General features: G+C 40.1%; 1 protein-coding gene across 4 annotated transcripts in view; it reads left to right on the forward strand.

Annotated features, from left to right (window-relative positions):
* The window catches only part of MYRFL (myelin regulatory factor like), a 46472-nt gene that overhangs the window by 4046 nt on the left and 21910 nt on the right, over positions 1–20516 (forward strand). For all 4 annotated transcript variants that reach the window (XM_065857361.2, XM_071799100.1, XM_071799112.1 and 1 more), the window contains exons 2-9: positions 4736–4826; positions 10474–10541; positions 10636–10894; positions 12374–12465; positions 14307–14454; positions 17514–17709; positions 18765–18841; positions 20000–20110. In XM_065857361.2, the coding sequence (XP_065713433.1) occupies positions 4736–4826; positions 10474–10541; positions 10636–10894; positions 12374–12465; positions 14307–14454; positions 17514–17709; positions 18765–18841; positions 20000–20110 (1042 nt within the window). The remainder of the gene's footprint in view (positions 1–4735; positions 4827–10473; positions 10542–10635; positions 10895–12373; positions 12466–14306; positions 14455–17513; positions 17710–18764; positions 18842–19999; positions 20111–20516) is intronic.

A 20516-nucleotide genomic window follows, 5' to 3' on the forward strand; every position in this document is an offset into this window, starting at 1 on the left:
GAAAACCTTCCCCTCAAGCTGCAAGAGTTTGTAGCAAACATTAACTTGTCCTTTCAGCAAGCAGGTATTAAGAAGCACTGACCATGTTCTCAATGTCATTTTTACATCTCAAGGTGTTATTTAAGGATTATATCCTGTAGAGACTGGCTGACTTTTTAACACAGATTTTACTACAAATAGCTGGACTTGGCTGGGAACCTCCTAGCATCCTCTTTTAATGTCAGGAAATGATCAGTTTAGTATTGACTTTTAGACAGTACAAAAAGCTTGAGAGAATATTTTATTGCTTGTGGGCTAAATTTATGTATGCAGAAAGAGCATCCTAGCAGCCTGGTTATTTTGGTACTCCTCCGAAAAGTGATGGCTCTGGTTCCAGCCAAGTTTGCAACTGTGTGACTTTTTCTGAAACAGCTACTCTGTAAAGACGTAACAGGATCATAGGATGTCCTGAGTTGGAAGGCACCCACAAGGATCATTGGGTCCAACTCCTGTCCCTGCATATGACAACCCCACAGTTCACACCATGTGTCTGAGGGCTTGTCCAGTCTCTTCTTGGACACTGTCAGGCTTGGGGAGGTGACACCTCCCTGGGGAGCCTGTGCCAGTGCTCCACCACCCTCTGGGTGAAGAACCTTTTCCTGATGTCCAGCCTGAACCTCCCCTGGCACATCTTCCTGCCGTTCCCTTGGGTTTTGTTGTTGGTCACTAAAGAGAAGAGTTCAGCACCTGCCCCTCTTCCGCCCCTTGTGAGGAAGCTGTAGCCGCCATGAGGTCTCCCCTCAGTCTCCCTTACTCCAGGCTGAACAAACCCAGTGACTTTAGCCGCTCCTCACACGGCTTCCTCTCCAAACCCTTCACCAACTTTGCAGCCCTCTTCTGGACGCTCTCCAGTAGCTTTATGTCCTTTTTATCCTGTGGTCCCCAGAACTGCACACAGTGCTCCAGGTGAGGCCACACCAGTGCAGAGCAGAGTGGGACAATCACCTCCCTTGCCCGGCTGGCAATGCTGTGCTGGATGCACCCAGGACACGGTTGTCCTCTTGGCTGCCAGGACACTGCTGGCTCATGCTCAACTTGACATTGATAGGAACCCCCAAATCCCTCTCCACAGAGCTGCTCTCCAGCATCTTGTGCCCCAGTCTGTATGTATAGCCAGGGTTGCCGTGTCCCAGATGCAAAGTCCAGCACTTGCTCTCGTTGAACTGCATGTGGCTGGTGATTGCCCAGTTCTCCAGTTTGTCCAGATTCCTCTGCAGAGCCTCTCTGCTCTCAAGAGTGTCAACAGCTCCTGTAACTTTGTGTTATCAGCAAACTTGCTGAACAATCCCTCAAGTTCTGAGTCTAAGTCATTTATGAAGACATTGAAGAGCACCGGCCCTAAGATGGATCCATGTGGAGCTCTGCTAGTGACTGGTTGTCAGCCCAACATAACCCCATATACTAGAACCCTCTGAGCCCAGCCCATCAGCCAGTTGCTCACCCACTGCATTGTGTGTTTATCCAGCTGTATGCTGGACATCTTGTCCAGGAGGATACTGTGAGAGACAGTATCAAAGGCTTTACTGTAATCCAGAAAGACTACATCAACTGGCTTCACTTGGTCAACCAGGTGGGTAACCTTGTCGTAGTATGAAATTTTGTTAAGGAGAAGCTTAGCAATAACATAAAACCTATTGCAAGGAGTTTCTGGTTCTCTGTCCACCATCCTTCACTATGTGTGTAGATACTAATCAAAATGAGGCAGCCGATTTAAATGCAGTGGGATGTAAGGCACTACGTGGAGGTGCTGGGAGAATTAATCAAGGCAGGTAATTTGGGGGTTGAGACTGTTGGCTACAGCAGTGTGGAGTATAAAGTGAAGCTCAGGAGCCAGATGACTATGGTCTTATGACTGGGGGAAATGAGGGGATGTCTCTGTGAGAGAGATGAAGCAAGCAGCTGTCAGATTAGGAGCCTGGGGTTCAGACTAGACCTTGGGGGCCTGGGGCTGGGAATAGGGACAGGCTAGGACCGAATGGACAGGGAAGCAGAAGCCAGGGATGAAACTGACAGCTTATAGTGTTCAGGTTGAAGGAGGGGTAACAAAAGAATATTGGGCTAGGAAGAAATGGGGGAAAAACTCAGTCATGTGCTGCCTGTGACTGCAGTCTCTGTTCTGCAAACAACCATGTATGAAACCCCAGTCACCGTCTTGGCCTTTCATTTTCATCAGCACCTGAGAGTCCTCTGTGTAGTGACACTTGAGTTGAATGTGTCACTTGATGCAGACTGTTCTCACAGTTGTTTGGGCAGGTTGTGGTGTGGAGTGTGGACTGGGAGCAGAGATCCCTGAGCACAAGCTGATAAAAGCTGCTGACTCCACATACTCTTGCAGTTCTTAGCCAGGCATGTGGTTCTGCCGAGGAAGCTGCGTGTTCTCAGGGGCCTCTCGCCAGGGCTTGTCCTGTGACATACACACAGGTTAAATAATAACAAATAATAAACAATAAATTTGCGTATGATCCAACAGTTCCTCCCCTGCTGAAACAGGTGTCAATGCAAGCAAATGGTGCCACAGACTAGGAAAGTACATTCAGAAAGGAAGAAAGTTATTGAAGTTAAGCTGGACACAGTGTCCAAATGTGCTGGTTCTTCTGTGCACCTGTATCACGAAGCTTAAATTAGTGGTGGCCTATCTTCTTCCTGGTGTGGTTCCTTCTTCTCTCAGCACAGAATTACTTCTTCCTTCTCCTCTTATCCATTTAACTGTTTATGCAAAGTGGAGAGATTAGGAGGGGATGATACCTGTTGCCATTGTCACCACCTAGCAACAGAGACAGTTTCTGGACTCTAATAAAGGTCCTATCCTTGTTGGATTCATAGCTGTCCTTCAAAAGACCTTGTTTCTAACCTTGGTCAAAATAAGGAATTCTTGCTTTTGTGCTACAGGAAAACCTCTTTGTATCTGACCTCTAGCCTCACGTTAACAACAAAATTATACAGTTCTGCATGAGGGCCAGGCAATTTGAACAGGAGGAACAGATGAGGAAAAGGAAGAGAAAGTGATTGAATAGTTTTCCTGTGAACTACATTAGCAAAAGGAGAACTGCTGGAGATTCAAGGGGGGATATCTTAAATTCAGACATGAAGAAAGAAAAGATGAGAATACAACAAATTTGAGGAAGGCTGCTAAGGGAAGCCAGACTCTCTTGTATTCTCAAGCTGGTTTTGCAACGTGCTTTGCTGCTACATAAAGATTTTCTGTGCTATAATTTTGCTGAGGCAAGTATGCCGCACCTATAGAATCTGCTCTTCTCTGGTGTGCGAAGGTTTGTGTACAACACCAGTGTATTGGAGTGCAAGGATCTATCAGTAGCACACCTGCAAGTTGCTATCTCAGTGAAAGGCAGCCAAAATTAAATCTGCAGCAGCGATAAGCAAACAATGCCTAGATTAATCTGTGACCACAGCAATTCAGGAGATGTTTATTAGCAATGTGAATTTATGCATTAAGACGGACACACGAGGGAATTCCTGTGCAAGGTGGTCAAAGTGGATTCTTAGATGCTGCTTGCAGTTAAATCATGTCTAAACACTGGAAGAAGAAGGAACCATGTTGGACAAGAGACATAAAAAAAACCAAAACCAACAGAAAGAATGTTATGATATGACTTCTTACCATGCGTGTGTCTGCTGTTAGCATAATAGGAAAACAGTAAAAGTGCCAAAGGCAGTTACCGCTCCTGTGCCCAATGACTGGGATTAACCTTCTGTGTTCTACTCTGCTGCAGAGCTGAGGGCAAACGCTCAGGGCTGAGCCACACAGTTTGCGATTTGTAGGCTTGTCCATTTTATCTTGCGTGGCAGTGGGCAAAGCCAGCACTGGAGACAGCAGTAACTTGAATGTCCTTATCTTATTTGCTTTTTGACTGGCCGCACCCCTATTTACAGCAAGCTTGCTGCAGAGGTAGAGAGCCTACAAAGAAGTGCTGTTTGTTTGGTTTTATTGGTGTTGTATTTTTTTAGAGAGTTCCGGCTGACTTTCCTCAAAAGTTGTCGTGAATTCTGGAGGATTTGAAATCATAAAATCTGTTTATAGCCTTCAGTTACCAAGCAACAAAGGACAAAGTACTGAACCTTTCTATTTATTAATACATTTAACATGTTAGTGGGCTGGGTTTTTTTGGAGAATGAAAGGAAGCTACCAGACATTTCTAAGGCTTTATTTTTGCTTTCTTTAGACTCAGGATGGTGGATTTTTAAACTGACTGTTTCAGAAACTCACTTGCAGTACGAACACATAAAGTGGATCTGTGTGTGACAATGCCTGAGCTTTGACCCAATCGCCTCTTTTGATCCCAACGTACCACGATTCCAGTTGCAGACTGGGCCCTTTCATCCTCTTGCTGTGGTAATTCCGTAAAGCCTTGGTGTCGTGCATGAACGACATAAAGATTTTCAAATCATATGTTTCAAATCATATGTTTTCAAATCATTTTCAAATCAAGATTTCAAATCATATGTTTGCCTGGTGGTGCTGTGTCTTCATCTTCCCCTGCACATCCTCCTTTACTCTGAATTTTGCGCCATCCTTTCTCCCAGAGTGACTAAAGCCAGAAGTGTGATGCACCTGTTACATGGCTTTGGGTTTTCCTTTGTGCAGGAGAGCAGGCAGCACAACTTACTCTGAAGTACTGATCATTCCCTCTCAATTCCACTCTCATAACTTCCATCATTTTGATGTTTTTAATTTTAGGGAAAGATGTCCATGGAGCTTTGGAGAATCCCATGGTGGATACAAGTATGTTGGAAGAATTCATCAGTAGTGACCTAGAGTTTGGAACTTTGTAAGTATTATAGGAACATGTACCTCCTCTCCTTAGCAACATCTCTTAAATTGTTTTCGTTAATATCATGATAAAATCTGAATGCAAGGGTCAGACCTGAAATCTGAGTTTAAGAGGATTGTGTCTCTCTTGATATTGTTACTTAGTTGCAGCTGTCTAAGAAGACTTGGAAAAATTAATTACAGGGAGTAATGGAAATATGGTTTTCTTGTCCAACAGAATGAATGATAATGAAGTCTGGGGTAATTCACAGCTGTTATACTAATTGTGGCATTAAATGTAAAGCTGCTATTTTAACATTCCAGTAAGTGCTAGTTTAGTGTTTATGGACAGAATAAGTGATGTGAGACTAATGTATAATAAATTGAGAGAATAATGTAAACCTCCCAGTTTGAGGGAAGCAGGGCTGCTGTTTTCATCCTAATGCTTCATTCATAACAGAGAAACTGTTCATTAATCTCTTCTGACACTAACTGTGAGAGATACAAAGGATACATAATGCAAAGGGTCACGGACAAGGGTGGAAAGTTAAGCCATGCAGATCTGTCAAAGACTTCAAACCCAAGTCTTTCATCTAGACAACTGTCAGATCCCTGTTGTTCAACACAAAATACTATTAATGGGCTGGCAGTTGCACTTGCGAAGAAACAGAGCAAGAGGGGATGTTTTAAAAATAATTAAACACTGGATTTTTTTTCATTCTGGCCACACTCAGCAGCACACATATTTACTTACAGTGGGTTAAATAGCCGCCTACCTGTTCTAAATCATGACTAATGAATTTATTCTCTCTCTGCCATGCTATAAAATTAAAGAAGAATGATGAGGTTATTGTATATAATTATACATAACCTTTATTTTTCAAGTGGCTACACATGTACCAGGTTAAACAGGTTATTGAACTCCTGTATGACAACTTTAAAAGGCTGTTCTTTTGCTTTTATACGTAAACCATAGTCAAAATATAAATGTGTATACATATGTGCTATTATGTAACTTAGATATGTTAGATATTATAGTTCAAGTGCTACTAAGTATTTACATGCAAGAAAATAATCTCTAAAGCTACTATGGGTTTGGAGGCTCAACAGGATTTTACACTGATAGTACGGTAAGACTTTATTAATTAAGGGATTTAGAAGAACATTTACCGAATCACTAGATCTCTAAAAGTAAAATGATGAAGTATTTGTCTGTGTTGCAGACTATTTGTACATAAACAGAATCTCATAAAGGAACTTGCAGATCAACATAACAGCACGTGCAATACAGAATGCAGACTGCAGTGAAAAGGGTGCAGTTACTGCCACGGTCTTGGGTACATCTAGAAGTGTCCATTAAAGGTTTTCTTACATCAGACAGGCCATCCATGTTACATTTATTCTTCTCTTACATCGCATGTGGCGCACCATGGAATTTTGTCTTCTTCTCCTACAGTAACAGCTTACTTCTGAGTGGTGAAAGGAGAAAAAGGGTTGCACGTCCTTTTCTAAGCAGACATTTAATTGCTATACTAGGTCTATAATACAGAATCATTTAAACTACAGAATATTTTTTCCTTAAAAAGCACAATACCAGTTTGAGCAAAGTTCTAACTTGGAGACGTATCCCTACTACCTCTGTACTTTACAAATATTTTATTTGTCCTAGAAAGTGTTTGTCTCCATATCTTACTGAAATACTCTAACTTAAAGCAGAAATTGAGTACCCAATACAGTGTTTGAAACCAGGAACATGAATGTGAAAGGAAGTTTTAGACTTTGATGGATGTGTCTTTTTAAATTTTACACGGATTTTGGAATTCTGTAGCTATGGGTCAAGTATCCCACAGGAAAAAAAAATATCAAATGTTTACTAACTCTTTATTGAAACTTGAAAACAATGTTTAGAGCAGTAGACATGGTATTTAAAAGCATTAGAAAATTTGTTTTGAAGGAAATTGAAGATTATTCTAATGTCTAATCTTTATTTTTTTAAGAGTAATCATGTAGTTGAAGCTAGCACAAAATGCAGGCTTGTGGATGCAATATGTCAGAAAACCTGTAGCGATACCATTAGGAAATACACAAGAACACATCAAAAGTAATAGGCTGTGACCAAAACGCAATCTGTTCTCTTTCATGCCATCCAGCCTCAAAAATACAAAACCTGAAGTAAAAACACTAGACTGAAAATCAGGTGATGGAAATTTTCCACTGATGCTTGAAAATATTTGTATGTGGGAACACATGTGTTTTCTGAAGAGGAAGGTGTCCCCTTTAGCAATTTTATTTTACTTAAGTTCTGCCACAACACTGGGCCTTAGTGAAGGAGATGTGCCTCATGCAATTTCTGTCATCCCTTGTCTGCTCTAGCATTTTTAGCCTACTATGCATCTTAAGCACTTGTCTTCCAGGTAGTGCTTCAGAGTAATGTTTGAACCTAGAGTTCATATGAATACCTGAAAGGGCTAAAAGTCTAGTTTTTGAACCTCCATCTGTTCCTAATGTAACAGAGGAACGCTCTGCAGTTCCTTCAAATGGCTCTCAGGTGGCACAGGATTTCCCCTCCCTTAAGCTGCTTTGAAAGCACCATCATCGGCTGAAAAACGGAAGGGGGGATGTGACAGACTTGTGCACTTTGTAGACTGAAGACAGAAGCATAGCCTGTGGTGTTAGGATGCTCCTGTTTTCAAGGCAGAAGGAATGAAATGGTTTTGTTACATAGTGTGGGAACCTCTGCTTGTTACTTTGAGCTACTCGCAAAGGACTTGGCCTAGCTTAAACTATGGTGTAGTTCCAGGTCTTGCTCCAACAGGGTTATCCTTTACACACTGTCTGATAGGAGAAGCTCCATAAGTATAAAAGCAAAACACAGTATCACAGGGAGATATAATCAAACACATGTGCCCAAGATTAAATAATCAACAACCTTCCTTTAAGCCTCAGGCATGTGAATAGGCTGAGCTGCTGGGAGACAAGCTGAGAGTAAAACTCGGAGTGTCACCTGCACAGGAGGAAACATCCATTTCCTGCCTGAACATCAGGAGAAAGCTGCACAGGAAAATATGGGCTGGCATGTTCTTGTACAGAGCAGTGTGCTTTTGAAGTTCTTTAGAAAGGAATCAGGAAAGGTTGTGTTTTCAGAGATTTAGCTGTTTAAGTAACAAACAGTTAACACTAAAAATCATAGAGCACACTTAGTTGTTTGACCTTCCATGATGACCTCCCCAGGCAGTGGTGATAAAACATAAATCTCCTGCTTGGCTGTGGGGTTTGGCAAGAAGATGGCTGCGTATCCCACGGAACTTCTTGATTCCCAGCCAGGATTCCTCTGTCATGCCTCCAGTCCCCACCCCAGCTCCTGTAATGACTGTCAGAGTGTAACTGGCCTGGCTAGGATCGTGTCGTGCTATTACTGTCACAGTTTAGCCCCAGCCCCTCCCAGCCAGCAGCTAAAACCACGTACCACTCGCTTACCACTCCCCCACCCGTGGTGGATGGAGAGGAGGATCAGGAAATAAAGGCAGAACTTGTGGACTGTGATAAGAGCAGGTTAACAGAACAGTGAAGAAAAATGAGTAAACAGTAATAACAATAATGAAAGAATGAAAAGAGAGGCTGCCACCCTGGTCCACCCCTTTGTAACTGAGCATGACCTGATATGGTATTGAATAACACCTCTAGTTCTGGGTCCTGGCAGAATGGAAATTAACTTTATCTCAGCTGACCTAGCACAGTCCACCCCTTATTCTATACCATTTATGTCATGCTCAGGTCTTACACTTACCAACACATTTCAACTAATTACTACCATCTTAAATACATATATATATATATATACACACACACACATGCACACAGATATTTTCTCCCTTAGTTCATAGCATTCATTTGAAATATTCATTGAGTCCTCTATCAGGACAAGCAGGAAAAAAGGAGTGTCATGTTGGACTGCCTCATTATTGCATGCTGCATCTGAGACTTGTAGACCATACTCATAGTTTGCAGATCAGAGGCATTGACCTCGAGGAGGTGGCTGGATGCCAGTTATTGGAGACAGCTCTGGTCCCATCGTTGCTGCACTTTGTTCGGTTTTGTTGAAGTTCATTCTTCATTAACCTGAAAGGTACTTACTGAATACTGTTAGTATGGTGTATGATATTATGCAGCAATTACTGTTATACAATTCACATTATGGGAGTGTTCTCACCCAGAATCAAATCCACCTGAGGTATGCATTGGGGTCCTCCATCTTTCAGCATTACCCACCACATGCACCCAGGTTCCTGAGCAAAAGCAATTGCATGGGTGGGTTTGCCTTTACCCAAGGCAGGAGTAACCCAGACTGTTTTCCCCAACACATTCTTCATGTGCACCACAGGGACTTTATCCCCTTCTACAGTGTGTGAAAGCTTCAATTGGGCAGGACCAACTTGATTGGTAGATCACCTGGTGTTAAGTAACGAGGTGGCCTTTGCTAAATTTGAACCCCAGTTTCTGAAAGTTCCACCACTTATTGTTCTTAATGTAGTCTTTAACAGCGCGTTGTACTGTTTGATTTTGCCAGAGGCTGGTGCGTGACAGGGGATGTGATGTACCAAATCAATGCCATGCTCTTTGGCCCGAGTGTCTATGAAGCTGTTCTGGAAATTAATTCCGTTGTCTGACTCAGTTTTTTTCTAGGGTGCCAGGTCACCACAGGACTTGCTTTTCAAGGCCCGGGATAGTGTTCCGGGCAGTGGCATGGGACATGGCATGTTTCCAGCCATTCGATGGTTGTCTCCACCATGGTAAGCACATAGTGCTTGCTGTGGCGGGTTTGTGGGAGTGCAATACAGTCAATCTGTCAGTCCTCCCCATGTTTATACGTAAGCTGTTGCCCCCCATACCACACAGGCTTTAACCCCTTGGCTTGCTTGATTATAGTGCATGTTTCACAATTGTGAATAATCTGTGCAATAGTGTCCATGGTGAAGTCCACCTCTCGATCACAAGACCATCTATATGTTGCATCCCTTCCTTGATGACCTGAGACATCATGGACCCACAGAGCCATGGAAACCCCACATTAAGCTTCCGGATCTTTTTTGTGAGCTTGTGAAATCTCTTCTTTCAAAGTGAGCAAATGCACTTGCCATGTGTGTGGCAACTTCCTGCTTTCCTCTGCTCTTTGACTGCCACCCGTGGTGAGCAAGGTGCTAAAATGGGACCTACTAACATCTGATAGTGACTGAGAGTGCTTTGACCAAACTAAGGTCTTATGAAATTTGCTAGTGGATAAAGACACTATAGATACTTTAACCTCTATTTTGGACAGAATGGGTTTAAAGCCCTTGTGAACTCTGTGTATTCAGAGTTGCTGGTGTGTCTGGAGATAACTGAAGAATGACTCATGGGAAGGAAGGAGGACTGAAGTCACTGGGTCATGGTGGAGAGGTTTGGGCAAGAGCTCATAGAGATGGGGCCTTCCTGCATGGAGGAGCGGTGGAGGGCCATAGGAGATGGTCTGATGAAGTGTGACATTGCTTCTGTGAGTAGGGGCAGCAACCATAGTGAGCAATGATTTCTGAAGTCCCTTGTCAGTAGCCTGCTGGTCTTCCAGCTGCTTTCAGCATTGCCTCCATGTCTCCTTCCATTAGACATTAAAATCTCTTTTTCATTCTTAGGCAAAGCCAGTTGCCAGACTCTCCACCGGACTCTGGATCAGAACGATGTTCACCGCCACAGCTCCAGAGTAGGTCACATGGATTTATCCTCTTCGAGCCTCATAGAAAGGTCTCCAGCTCCCCTTGTTTCTCCTTATTTTCTTGTCTGTTTACTTCTTACAGCCCCATGGTATGACCCTGCATGGCCCAGTGGGCTGCAGACTCAGCTTCCATGCCCATCTGCTGTGGCACCCAGCAAGCTGCCCTGCAGGTTGATGGAGATGTACTCTGACCCCAGTGCCAGTGGTCATCCTTGCACCATCCCCCAAGGCTGCTCTCTGAAGACAGAAAATGCTGTGACTGCTTGGAATAATTCTACGTCCTCCAACTTTTTGGGTTTTAATTATTCGTATTTTCAACCAAATGCATCTCAGATTTCTGGGTAAATTATAAAGCTTTTATAAAAATAACGAGACAGATACAAAAAAAAAAAGAAAAAAGTAGAGCTGGTGAAAATCATGGCTTAAGACTGGTGTAAAATCTACTGTGGGTGTAGGGTTTTCCACAGGATGGCAGTGTTTAGCCAGTTTTGAGACACTTGTCGTTTAGGGTTCTTAAAACGGTTGACATTCAGATTGGAAGTAGGAATGGATTTCAATTTCTAAAAATGTTAGAAGTCTAAGGAGGGATCAACAGGTGCTTCATAACTGGATTATAAAAATATCCAGACACTTTGCAATACCTATTGCAGGGATTTGTCCATAAGGATCTTGTAAGGGTTCTGACAAGTGGCACGAGAGAAAAAAAAAATCCAAACCAACAAAAACTGTCATATCTATGTAGAGCAAGTGAAATTGTTTCCATCTACCATCTGCCATATTCACACATCAGCGTGTTGTGGATGCTTAATTATTTAAAATACACTGGCTAGTGGAAGCATCCAACCATGATACCTAGTAAGAATGAATTGACTGATGTGTGCCAGAGGGTGACTTCCCTCGTTATGGGAGAGAAATGTGAATTCATCATTGTTAGTCCTGGGCTTGCAGATGCTCTGTCTTCTATTCTGTACAGAGCTCAATTGCATGGTAAATGTGATGAGGGGGAAGGAAGCTGGGCCTGGATTTCTCAGTAAAGCTGTTTATTTTCTTTATTAGTTTGTTTTCCAGTAGAAGGTTCTAGTTAGCCAAAATAATAGCATTTTTGAGGGAATACTTTAGTTATTGGAAATTAAGATACAAAATACTTAAATAAGTGTGGAACTTTTGAACAAACCCAGAAAAAGAATAACAACATGGTGGGTGGGCTTTTCTTCTGCTCATGGAGAAACCTTATTTTGAGTACCTACTGGGCCTGACAACTTGGAGTTTGGCTTGTATTTTCCCCCATCCAGAAGAAACAACTATCTGTCAGGATATTCCAGCTTACATTTTATAATATCAAAACTCTGGAATAAGGTTTTTCCCTTGCATCTCAGGTTCTGGGAAAGGGGAGAACTGTTACTCATCAGTTGCCCCTTGAAATCTCCTCATTAACGCCTTAGTTTACCTGATACTAGTGGGTTTTGCATAAGAGGGAGAGTTCACACTTGGTCTAATACAATTATTAAAAAGAAAGCTGTGATTTTAATGCAAATCTCAGGAGGCGACAAAACCATGCCACGGATTCACTGTGTAAATTTTTAAAAAGTAATCGACTTATTTATTCCTATGAAATAAAAATGTGAAGTAATTTATCTTTTGGAAGGAAAAATTGCATAATTCAGTTTTAAAAGGTCAACAGTAATCTCCACCCCATGGCAAATCAGAATTTGGATGACAGTACAGTTAGAATGAGATACCTGGGTATTCTCTTGTTATGATTCTGTGATATCTGTGTTTCTACTTATAAATGAGTAATGCCACATGTATTTTCTAAAAAGTATTTCTGCAGCATCAGGAAAAAAAAGGAAGCTCTCACAATTATTGGGAGATGCCACTGATTCTCCAGTCCGATCTCAGGACTCCAGACAAGGTAAGCAACTGTGTGAAGATGAAATTTAATGTTTCATGCTATAGACGAGTAAATATTTTAAGAGCACAGCTTCTCCTGGCTCTGAAAAGGTAACGGTGTTAACGGTCTGTGCTCCACTGCCAGGTTTGAAGGAATTTACCTTTTCAGTGTTTTTGAAAGCCAGGACCTATTTATATTTGATGAAGAGAGAAGTGGTGTTAGAGTTTCATGTTTCTTGTGGACTCTGGGCAAAATGTTCTGCCTTTCTCCATGAGTGAGCCTGCAGTGCACAGATGATACCGCACTCTGCTGACTTTGCTTAGCGCTAAATTGACTGGGCAAAGAAACCATCTTGGATCAGCTGAACAGGGGATTAACGTGGTGGATGAGCAAACAGATTGCAGTTTCTCTTTATTGTCTCAACTTCATTTTTTTTTTTTTTTTCTCTTAAGTGTGTCCATGCACAAGCTGGTAAAAACTGTGTGTTCTTCCCCACCCCTTCCCCAAATTAATTTGGTTCATTTTTCTATCGAGATAAAAAATGCTAAGCTTATACAAATTGATACAAAAAGGTTTATCAGGAGTCTACAGAAATGGATCAGCATCTGTGAAGCGTGAGGGTCTCTGTGAATTAACGGCTTGTAATGAACAAATTTGAGGAATTTTACTCTTGTCTGTTAGTGGAAAATCTGAGAGTAGCTTGTTATTTCTTCAGAGTAAGTTATTTTTAAGCACTAAATCAATCTTTTGGGACACTTTTAATGATTAGCAACTGGGTTTTGTAGGCTATTTATCCTTTGGTATCTTTTATTTGATCAGTGTTTCTTGCTTGTGACTAGGCCTCTAATTCTACCACTGCTGGAAAGAGAAGATGAGCAGACATTTATATATCTAAAATTGCTATTGCTCTTTTTAATACTTAAAAACACAGCTTTGAAATATGCTTTCCTTGGGAGTCATTGTTATTAAAATCTCACTGGCACACGTGCTATTGAAAATTGAAAAAGGAACACAGCTATTGGTAAAAGTGGCATGGGGATCATTTAGAAAAGAGGTGTGAAATTCTTTACTGTGTCGATTTTATTTATTTATTAATATTTTCACCCTGCTGTGTGTCAGAAGTGGGGAATTGCAAATGAAGCTTGGATCTGAAGTGAGTCTGTTGCCTCTGTCTTGCGGCGCTGCCACTGGCTGTGGACACAGCTAATACTCTCAATGACATATTTTCTGCTGTCCTTACTGAACTCTTTTATCTGTCTCTCTTATCATATTCTCCTCCATTTTCATAAAATGTTTAATATTTCAGAGAATTATGTCTGACCCAGTCTATCTCAGACTGCTGTAATGTACAGTCAGAAAGCATTAAACCATCAACCAGAGGCAGTGGTGGATGTGCTTGCTATTGGAAAACTGTGCCTCCTGCTCTTGAATTAAGTACCTGTTGCACTGAGTTAAGAGTATACTCAGTTTAAACCTCTAGTAGAGAGAACGGGAAACGTATGTAATTATTTTGCTTAGTTGCTTCTTGCAGTGTTGCAAATTTACAGTAAAATGCTTTGCTTTCCATTCTTCTTTTTTTTCCCCAAAGGAAACTATCCATCCTTTTGGAGAGAATAAAAATAGGAAGTGCTTCTTGTGTAATATTTTGCAAATCGGGAAAACTGAAAGGTTTGTTTTCTAGAGCAAGGGAATATAACGCTATCTTTTGGAGTAACTGTAAAGGACAATCAGGTTTAAATATATATGCAATATATTCGTGCTTTATCTGTAAGTATATATAAAAATATATTTATAAAAATGCTTATGCAAGATTTTTGGCCATTCACAGAAGTAATAACTGAATTGTTACTATCTCTCTACAGAAACTGTTAAGGACTGTGCTGCTGAAGTGCAAGAATATGACAGTGATGGACAGAATGCAGCTTTGGAAAAATGCTGTCAAGCTCTAACATGGCAACCTTATCAAACTTCTCAGTGGAACAGCTTATTTAACTCTAATTATGAAAAACTGTAAGCACTGACGTTTGCACTTGGAAAAAAATGGTTTCTTGGGGTGTTTTTGCTGCTAATATACTTCTGTAGGAATAAATTATACATTGAGCATCCCTTGTTCTTACTGAAAATGAGGATGGAGAAGGAGGTATAGCAGGCAGAGGCATCAGATAAGCAGAACTTTAAACACTGCTTGAAATTCATGCCAAGTTTTCTGATTTCCTTTCAGGGATTTAGGGGCAAAAGAAAAAATGAGTTTAACTTAAAATACCTGTTATTTTTTGCCAAGAACATTGGGGCAAGTAATTGCTGAGTATATGGCACCTTTCCCTCTAATGGCCTAAAACATTAAAGAAAAATGGAAATAGAAAATACCTTCTAGGCTCATATAACCTAAGTCTTAATAACTATAGACAAATATGTATGATGTGCAACTGTTCAGTCCAAGATTTAGGGTTTTCCTGTATAAATGAGAACCGTAAATAATTTTTTTTTGCCCACACGATCTGGGAAAGGTCATACCTTTACATCCCTGGTTTTCTCCATTCTAATATTTAGTGAATGAGCCCTTTTAAAGATGTATCTTTTACAGTACCTGATCAGTTTGCCAGGATTGGTACAAACAATTTCTCACCATCTCCACAAGACTTAAATAGCATAGTAAACTTGAATTTTCCTCTAGCCCAACCTGCTAAGAGCATTCCTGGGAGTTTGGAGTGTATCAGTGTCATTGCTGGACACTGACGTTCCCTGGTTGTGCACAGTGACAGGGGCAATATGCATCTTACTATGTCCCACACAACCTTTCTCCTAAGTTATGGACGTGGCAAGAGAGCAGACAGCTTAGTGTCCTATACCTAACTCTTTCTTGGGAGCTGGATGGGCCAAGAAACCATCAGCTGTGTTTGTGATGTGAATTGTCAGTCCAAATAGAAACAGCTTCTGACTCCTGTTACACGTTTAGTCAACAACTACATGAGCGCTGTGAGTTGACAGCGAGAGATTGCACTCCTGCTGCTACCCAATTACTCGTTGGTTCCCATACATTTAAAATTCAAGTTCCAGACTCATATTTCTTGGTGGCTTGTGTCAACAAAGACAATGTTACGCTGAGCATTAAAGTATCCAAATATAAGCATCCAAATACTGTGTACCGTTACCATTACTGTGGAAGGGGATTGAGATATTATTTGCAGAGGAAGTCAGTGTTAGTTTTAAGCAAGGCCAATGGCAGTGCCTTTGTTCCAAGATGCCCTTTAATTATGGCAGAGTACATGGATTTTCTGAGCAGTGATCCTGTATTTTGTTAGACTCAAAGGAGTCATGTGCTTATCAGTGCTCAGTGGGGATGGATTGGTCCCGTACCTTGAAATTGCTGTGCCCGCTTTAAGGGTATTTCTCAGGTTAATTATTATTTTCCATTTTATTCATCCACCATTTAAAACTTTTGATTATTTCATTTTCACAACAAAATGCTGTTAGGTGAGACAGATTCATTAGAAAAAGTTGCTAAGTGTATTTCTAGCAGGGATGCTTGTGTGACAGGGATATCCTTTGCTACCTAAAAGTTCTTCCAAGATTTACTGTACTGTTTGGTAAGACTGACCATTCTTTGTGCAATCAAATGAAAACATGTATTTGCTTTTAATTACTGTAAATAGCATACTCAGAAAATTATAAACATGTAATTCCTCTTTGGAAGTCATTGTTCCAAACAATTCAACTTGGAGAAATTAGAATTTGTACTTTTGCTTCCCAATCTGCTTGCCAGCCTGTTAGCAAATATTCTGAAATTGCTTTAAGAATGTCAGCTAAGGAACTTGCTTCACAGCTAAATCTGAAAAATGACTCCTTTCCCTACTATGAAACACATACATTTCCTACATAAATAAAAATAATTAAAAGTTGTAGGAAGAAACTGAAAAAGTTTTCTTCTTTAATAACGATGGTTTGAGGATATGGCAGACACTTCATGATCATTTTAAATATGGATTAACCTATGACTTAGAAGTTTTGAAGTAGTTTTCTCTTCGTTCCCTGTGTCAGATAATCAGCGATTATTTGAAAGGGGCCTTTTATTTGTAATTTCTAAAAAGATAGTGAAGTGTGTATGTTTCTTGTAAAGTCTGTACATTTTGATTTTTCCAGCTAATAAAGTGCAAATAAATGGATGAGTTCTGAAGAGCCATCTTCAGTAGTTGTGTTAAGGAGGTTCTCAGTAGCATCAGAGGAGATCAACATCATCGAACTTTCATTAGTAAGAAAAGCCAGTGCCCATATAAGAGAATCTTGCCATGCAGTTCTATTATTTCAGAATTATCCATCACTTAAATCAGAGGACTTGAAACATTGTTGGGATGGACAGTTCATTGGCTCTTTTAGAAAAACCTTTAGATACCTTTCCTTGTTTGCTGTGAATCATAAGGACAGAATACTCATTTTGTCTGGGTGACAAATTAGCCCTTTGAATAAACAGAGTGGGGTTTGCTTAGTTGGGGAAGGATGGACAGCATTATATTATAAATGAGAATTTCTTACTCATCTGGCTAGAGGGTCAGTATCGATAGCTTTTCTTTGAGTTTGAGTAAAGCCTTAGTTGAATCCCATCAGCTTCTGCAGAGGCACTTGGTGTGGGAATTGGGGACCAAGCCAGGGAGTCTGGCTGGCTCATTAGCACGTTGTTGTCTGCAGCGCTCGTTCAGCTCTGTTGTTCATAGTGATGTTATAATGAATGCTTGGATACACTAAAAGGTTTGGTTGTGATTTTGGGTGCACAGAGTTCCTGTATAGATTTGTAAGCGAGGACTCTGTGAGCTTCCCCACCTCTGGTTTTCAAACTTTTCATGTGTCAGCCTAGAATTAGAGTATGCTTCATATGCATTTTCATTTTTACACTTCTAAGAGCCTAAGAAGAAAATACCAGTAGAACCGGTGATTGTAAAGATGTATTTCAGCTCCTGTTTCATCAGTAAAAATCAGATCAATTTCCAGACCACAAAAAAAAAAAATAGGAATTGAAGATGTCACTTGAATATCCCTGTAGTTAAAGTTGCTATTCTTCCTTCTTATTTTTGTAGACCCACTATAGGATGTCACATTGTCACAGATAAAGGATTTAATTTTTCAACAACAGATGATGCCTTTGTGTGCCAGAAGAAGAATCATTTCCAAATCACAGTCCATATTAGAGTCACTGGACATCCAAAATATGTAAACACTCAGCTGGGGAGAAAACTAATAGAAAAGTTTTACTTGAAAGCTTTTGGAATAAAGGCAAGTATTTATCTTCTTTGTACTTATTACTTTTAATAAGTTAGTATGTAATTTTCTATAGAAGAGGGTAAATAATTGAAATGAACGATTTTCTTAGCAATTTTTGACCAAGAACTGACAAAAGAGAACTCTTTGATGTTCCTAGTAACTTCTGGGGGGAACTCTTGCAAAAAACTCTCCGTGTTTTACGGATGCTTGTGCTGATATATGCTGAAAGATGTCATGTTTGCCTGTTTGCCACAGTTTCACTAACTTCCCTCTCTTTGGCTGAAATTTTGTTTCCTCTGGGCAGTGTAGGGGTGTCGGCTGGTGTGCAGGTGGCCAGTTTAGCCATTGGACAAAATTATTCACAAAATAAAGGAAAATCAACACAATTTCTCTGTTTCTTCTTGCTGGGTTTTCCATTTTTGTTTTAAGAACCAAATTATTCCCAGCCAATGTGGGTCTACATATAGAGAACTTACATATAGAGAAAGAGTGGGAAATTTCAATCTTTCTGAAAGATTTTACCAGGCTTCTTAGTTGCTATCAAAATTCAGTGATGTAGTTATTTTACAAGGCAGTTACTATGAGTTGTGCTTAATGCATTCTAATACAGAAGAAATTAATGAATATTACTGTCATCTGTTTCCATCTGAAGCAAAGTGCTGCTTGGTACCATTCAAGAAAGGTATAGGAATTTACATTACAATAACATATGGAATTACGTTGCATAGGTTAAAATCTCGTGTTAAATATCTATGTTTATGCTTTGGGATAGAGTGAGCCAGTAACAGTCTAGAGTCAGAAAGCAATTTTTCTTTTGTAAATTAATGCATGACTCTTTTCTTTTCATTCAAACTACGTCCACAGGGGCTTCAGACCAGCTAGAACACAACAGTCTCAGGTGTCAGCTGATCAGGAGTCATTTCTCATATTACTTTCTCTACGGTTCCATGAGAAATGAGAGAGATTTCACTGTTTGAGGAACAACTTGCCTTTTCATGTCTATTGCAAATTTTCTCTCTTTGAAAACCTAATATTCTTGTTATTTTTGAAAACTTTTTTCTTTATAGGTGGAAACTCCAAATCAAACGATTGCTATTGAACAGTCTCAGTCAGATCGAAGCAAAAAAACTTTCCATCCTGTTAAGTAAGTATTTTGAGAAGTTTATTCCATTTTCATTCAATACTTGATTGGTTGGAAATGTGAAGTAGTTGTTTTCTTGGAAACTTAGAGTAGGTCTAAGCCAGTCTTCTAATCTTTATCCAAATTCTATTCTGGGTGTGCACACGGAATCACAATAGTAACATATACATAGTGCCCCTTCATTAAGGAAAAAATTTGTCAGCTTTACAAATGTGTAAGGTATGCCTATCCAAAATATTTAGATTTAGCTAGCAAGACTGTTGTATGGTGTTTAGAACTGTATGGCAGATGCATTTCCCATCTTGAGAAATGTCAGTAATGTTCCTTTTCTACATGGCCATGAGACATATTTGCAGTGCTTTTAAGGGAGAGAAACATCCATGCAGCTTCTCCCTGGAACTCTCTGCAGCTTAACTCACTGGCAGCATCTGTGTTTGCTCTTCTGGCATAAATGTCTTCTGTTGGAGCTGTCGTGTTCTCTATAAATAATTAAATAAGACTTAAACCAAAAAAAAAGTAAGACAGTGTCAAGTTCAATTTTCACTAAATTACGTCTATCATGGCACTTTTCTTCCTTTTGCGTACTGAAGAATAAATTCTGAGTTTGAATAGTTTTGTGGGTGATAATGGTGTAGTTTTCATTTATACCAGAGGAGAATGCAGTTGGTGGACTGTTATTTTCTCCATCTGATTTATCACTAACAGGAGCAGTGCCACTATGTATTTGAGATCTAGGTGTATATTTTGTACTTTCAGACATATGAATTATGTGCACGTCAAAAATAGGACAAGTAGTGAAATTTATCTATTCTAATGTGGAAATTCAGATCCAATAATTAGCAATGTTACCCTTGGCAAGCAAAATATACCCATTATATGGAACACATACAGTTTTATTATGTTTAAGAATGTATACAAACAAGACCCCTATGACTAACAACAGTTTTCCACTGCTGCTGCTGTATCCTCTTTGTTTATCTCCTTGGTGTAGTTACTGTGGTTTTTGTACATTTTTATAAACCAGGTTTACTGCATTTTTACTGGGGTTCTGCTGTTTTTCCATTTGTCAGTTTTTCTCAAAACTGTGTTAATGAGTTTGAGGAAATCTGTCTTGATCTCCAAATGCTTGTTTCCCTGATCTTGTTTCCTTTTCTATTTTAGAGTTGACCTACCAGGGGACCAGATAACTAAAGTAACACTGGGAAGGTTGCATTTCGGTGAAACAACAGCAAACAATATGAGAAAAAAGGGGAAACCTAATCCTGACCAGAGGTATTGTGGTACCTAGTTGGCCAGTGTGTGAACTGGAAAAGAGAAGGTCTGCTCTAGAATGGAGCTGATGTTTGTGAAAAATCTCAGCATTGCCAAAGTCTGTGATTTTTTAAATTTCAAATTCTGTGATACTTGATATCTGCTTAAAGACCTCTCTTTTAGAGTCACAGAATGATGTAAGAATAAATAAAATTCCTCGTCCTCCTGGTTAGAGACTGTTTCTGGAAATCATAACCAGAATGTTGGCTGATGAAACCAGGAAGCTAAAAAGCCAAATAATGATAATTTCTTCTAGGGAAGGGATGGTCTTCATCTCTCAGTCTTCATTACTTAAATTTGTCAAAATTACTGCAATCTTCATTCATTTTCAGGGATCGTGGTGATTGAAAGAGCATATTGTTTGAGA

This window comes from Patagioenas fasciata, chromosome 1, assembly GCF_037038585.1.
Source record: "Patagioenas fasciata isolate bPatFas1 chromosome 1, bPatFas1.hap1, whole genome shotgun sequence".
Lineage (NCBI taxonomy): Eukaryota > Metazoa > Chordata > Aves > Columbiformes > Columbidae > Patagioenas > Patagioenas fasciata.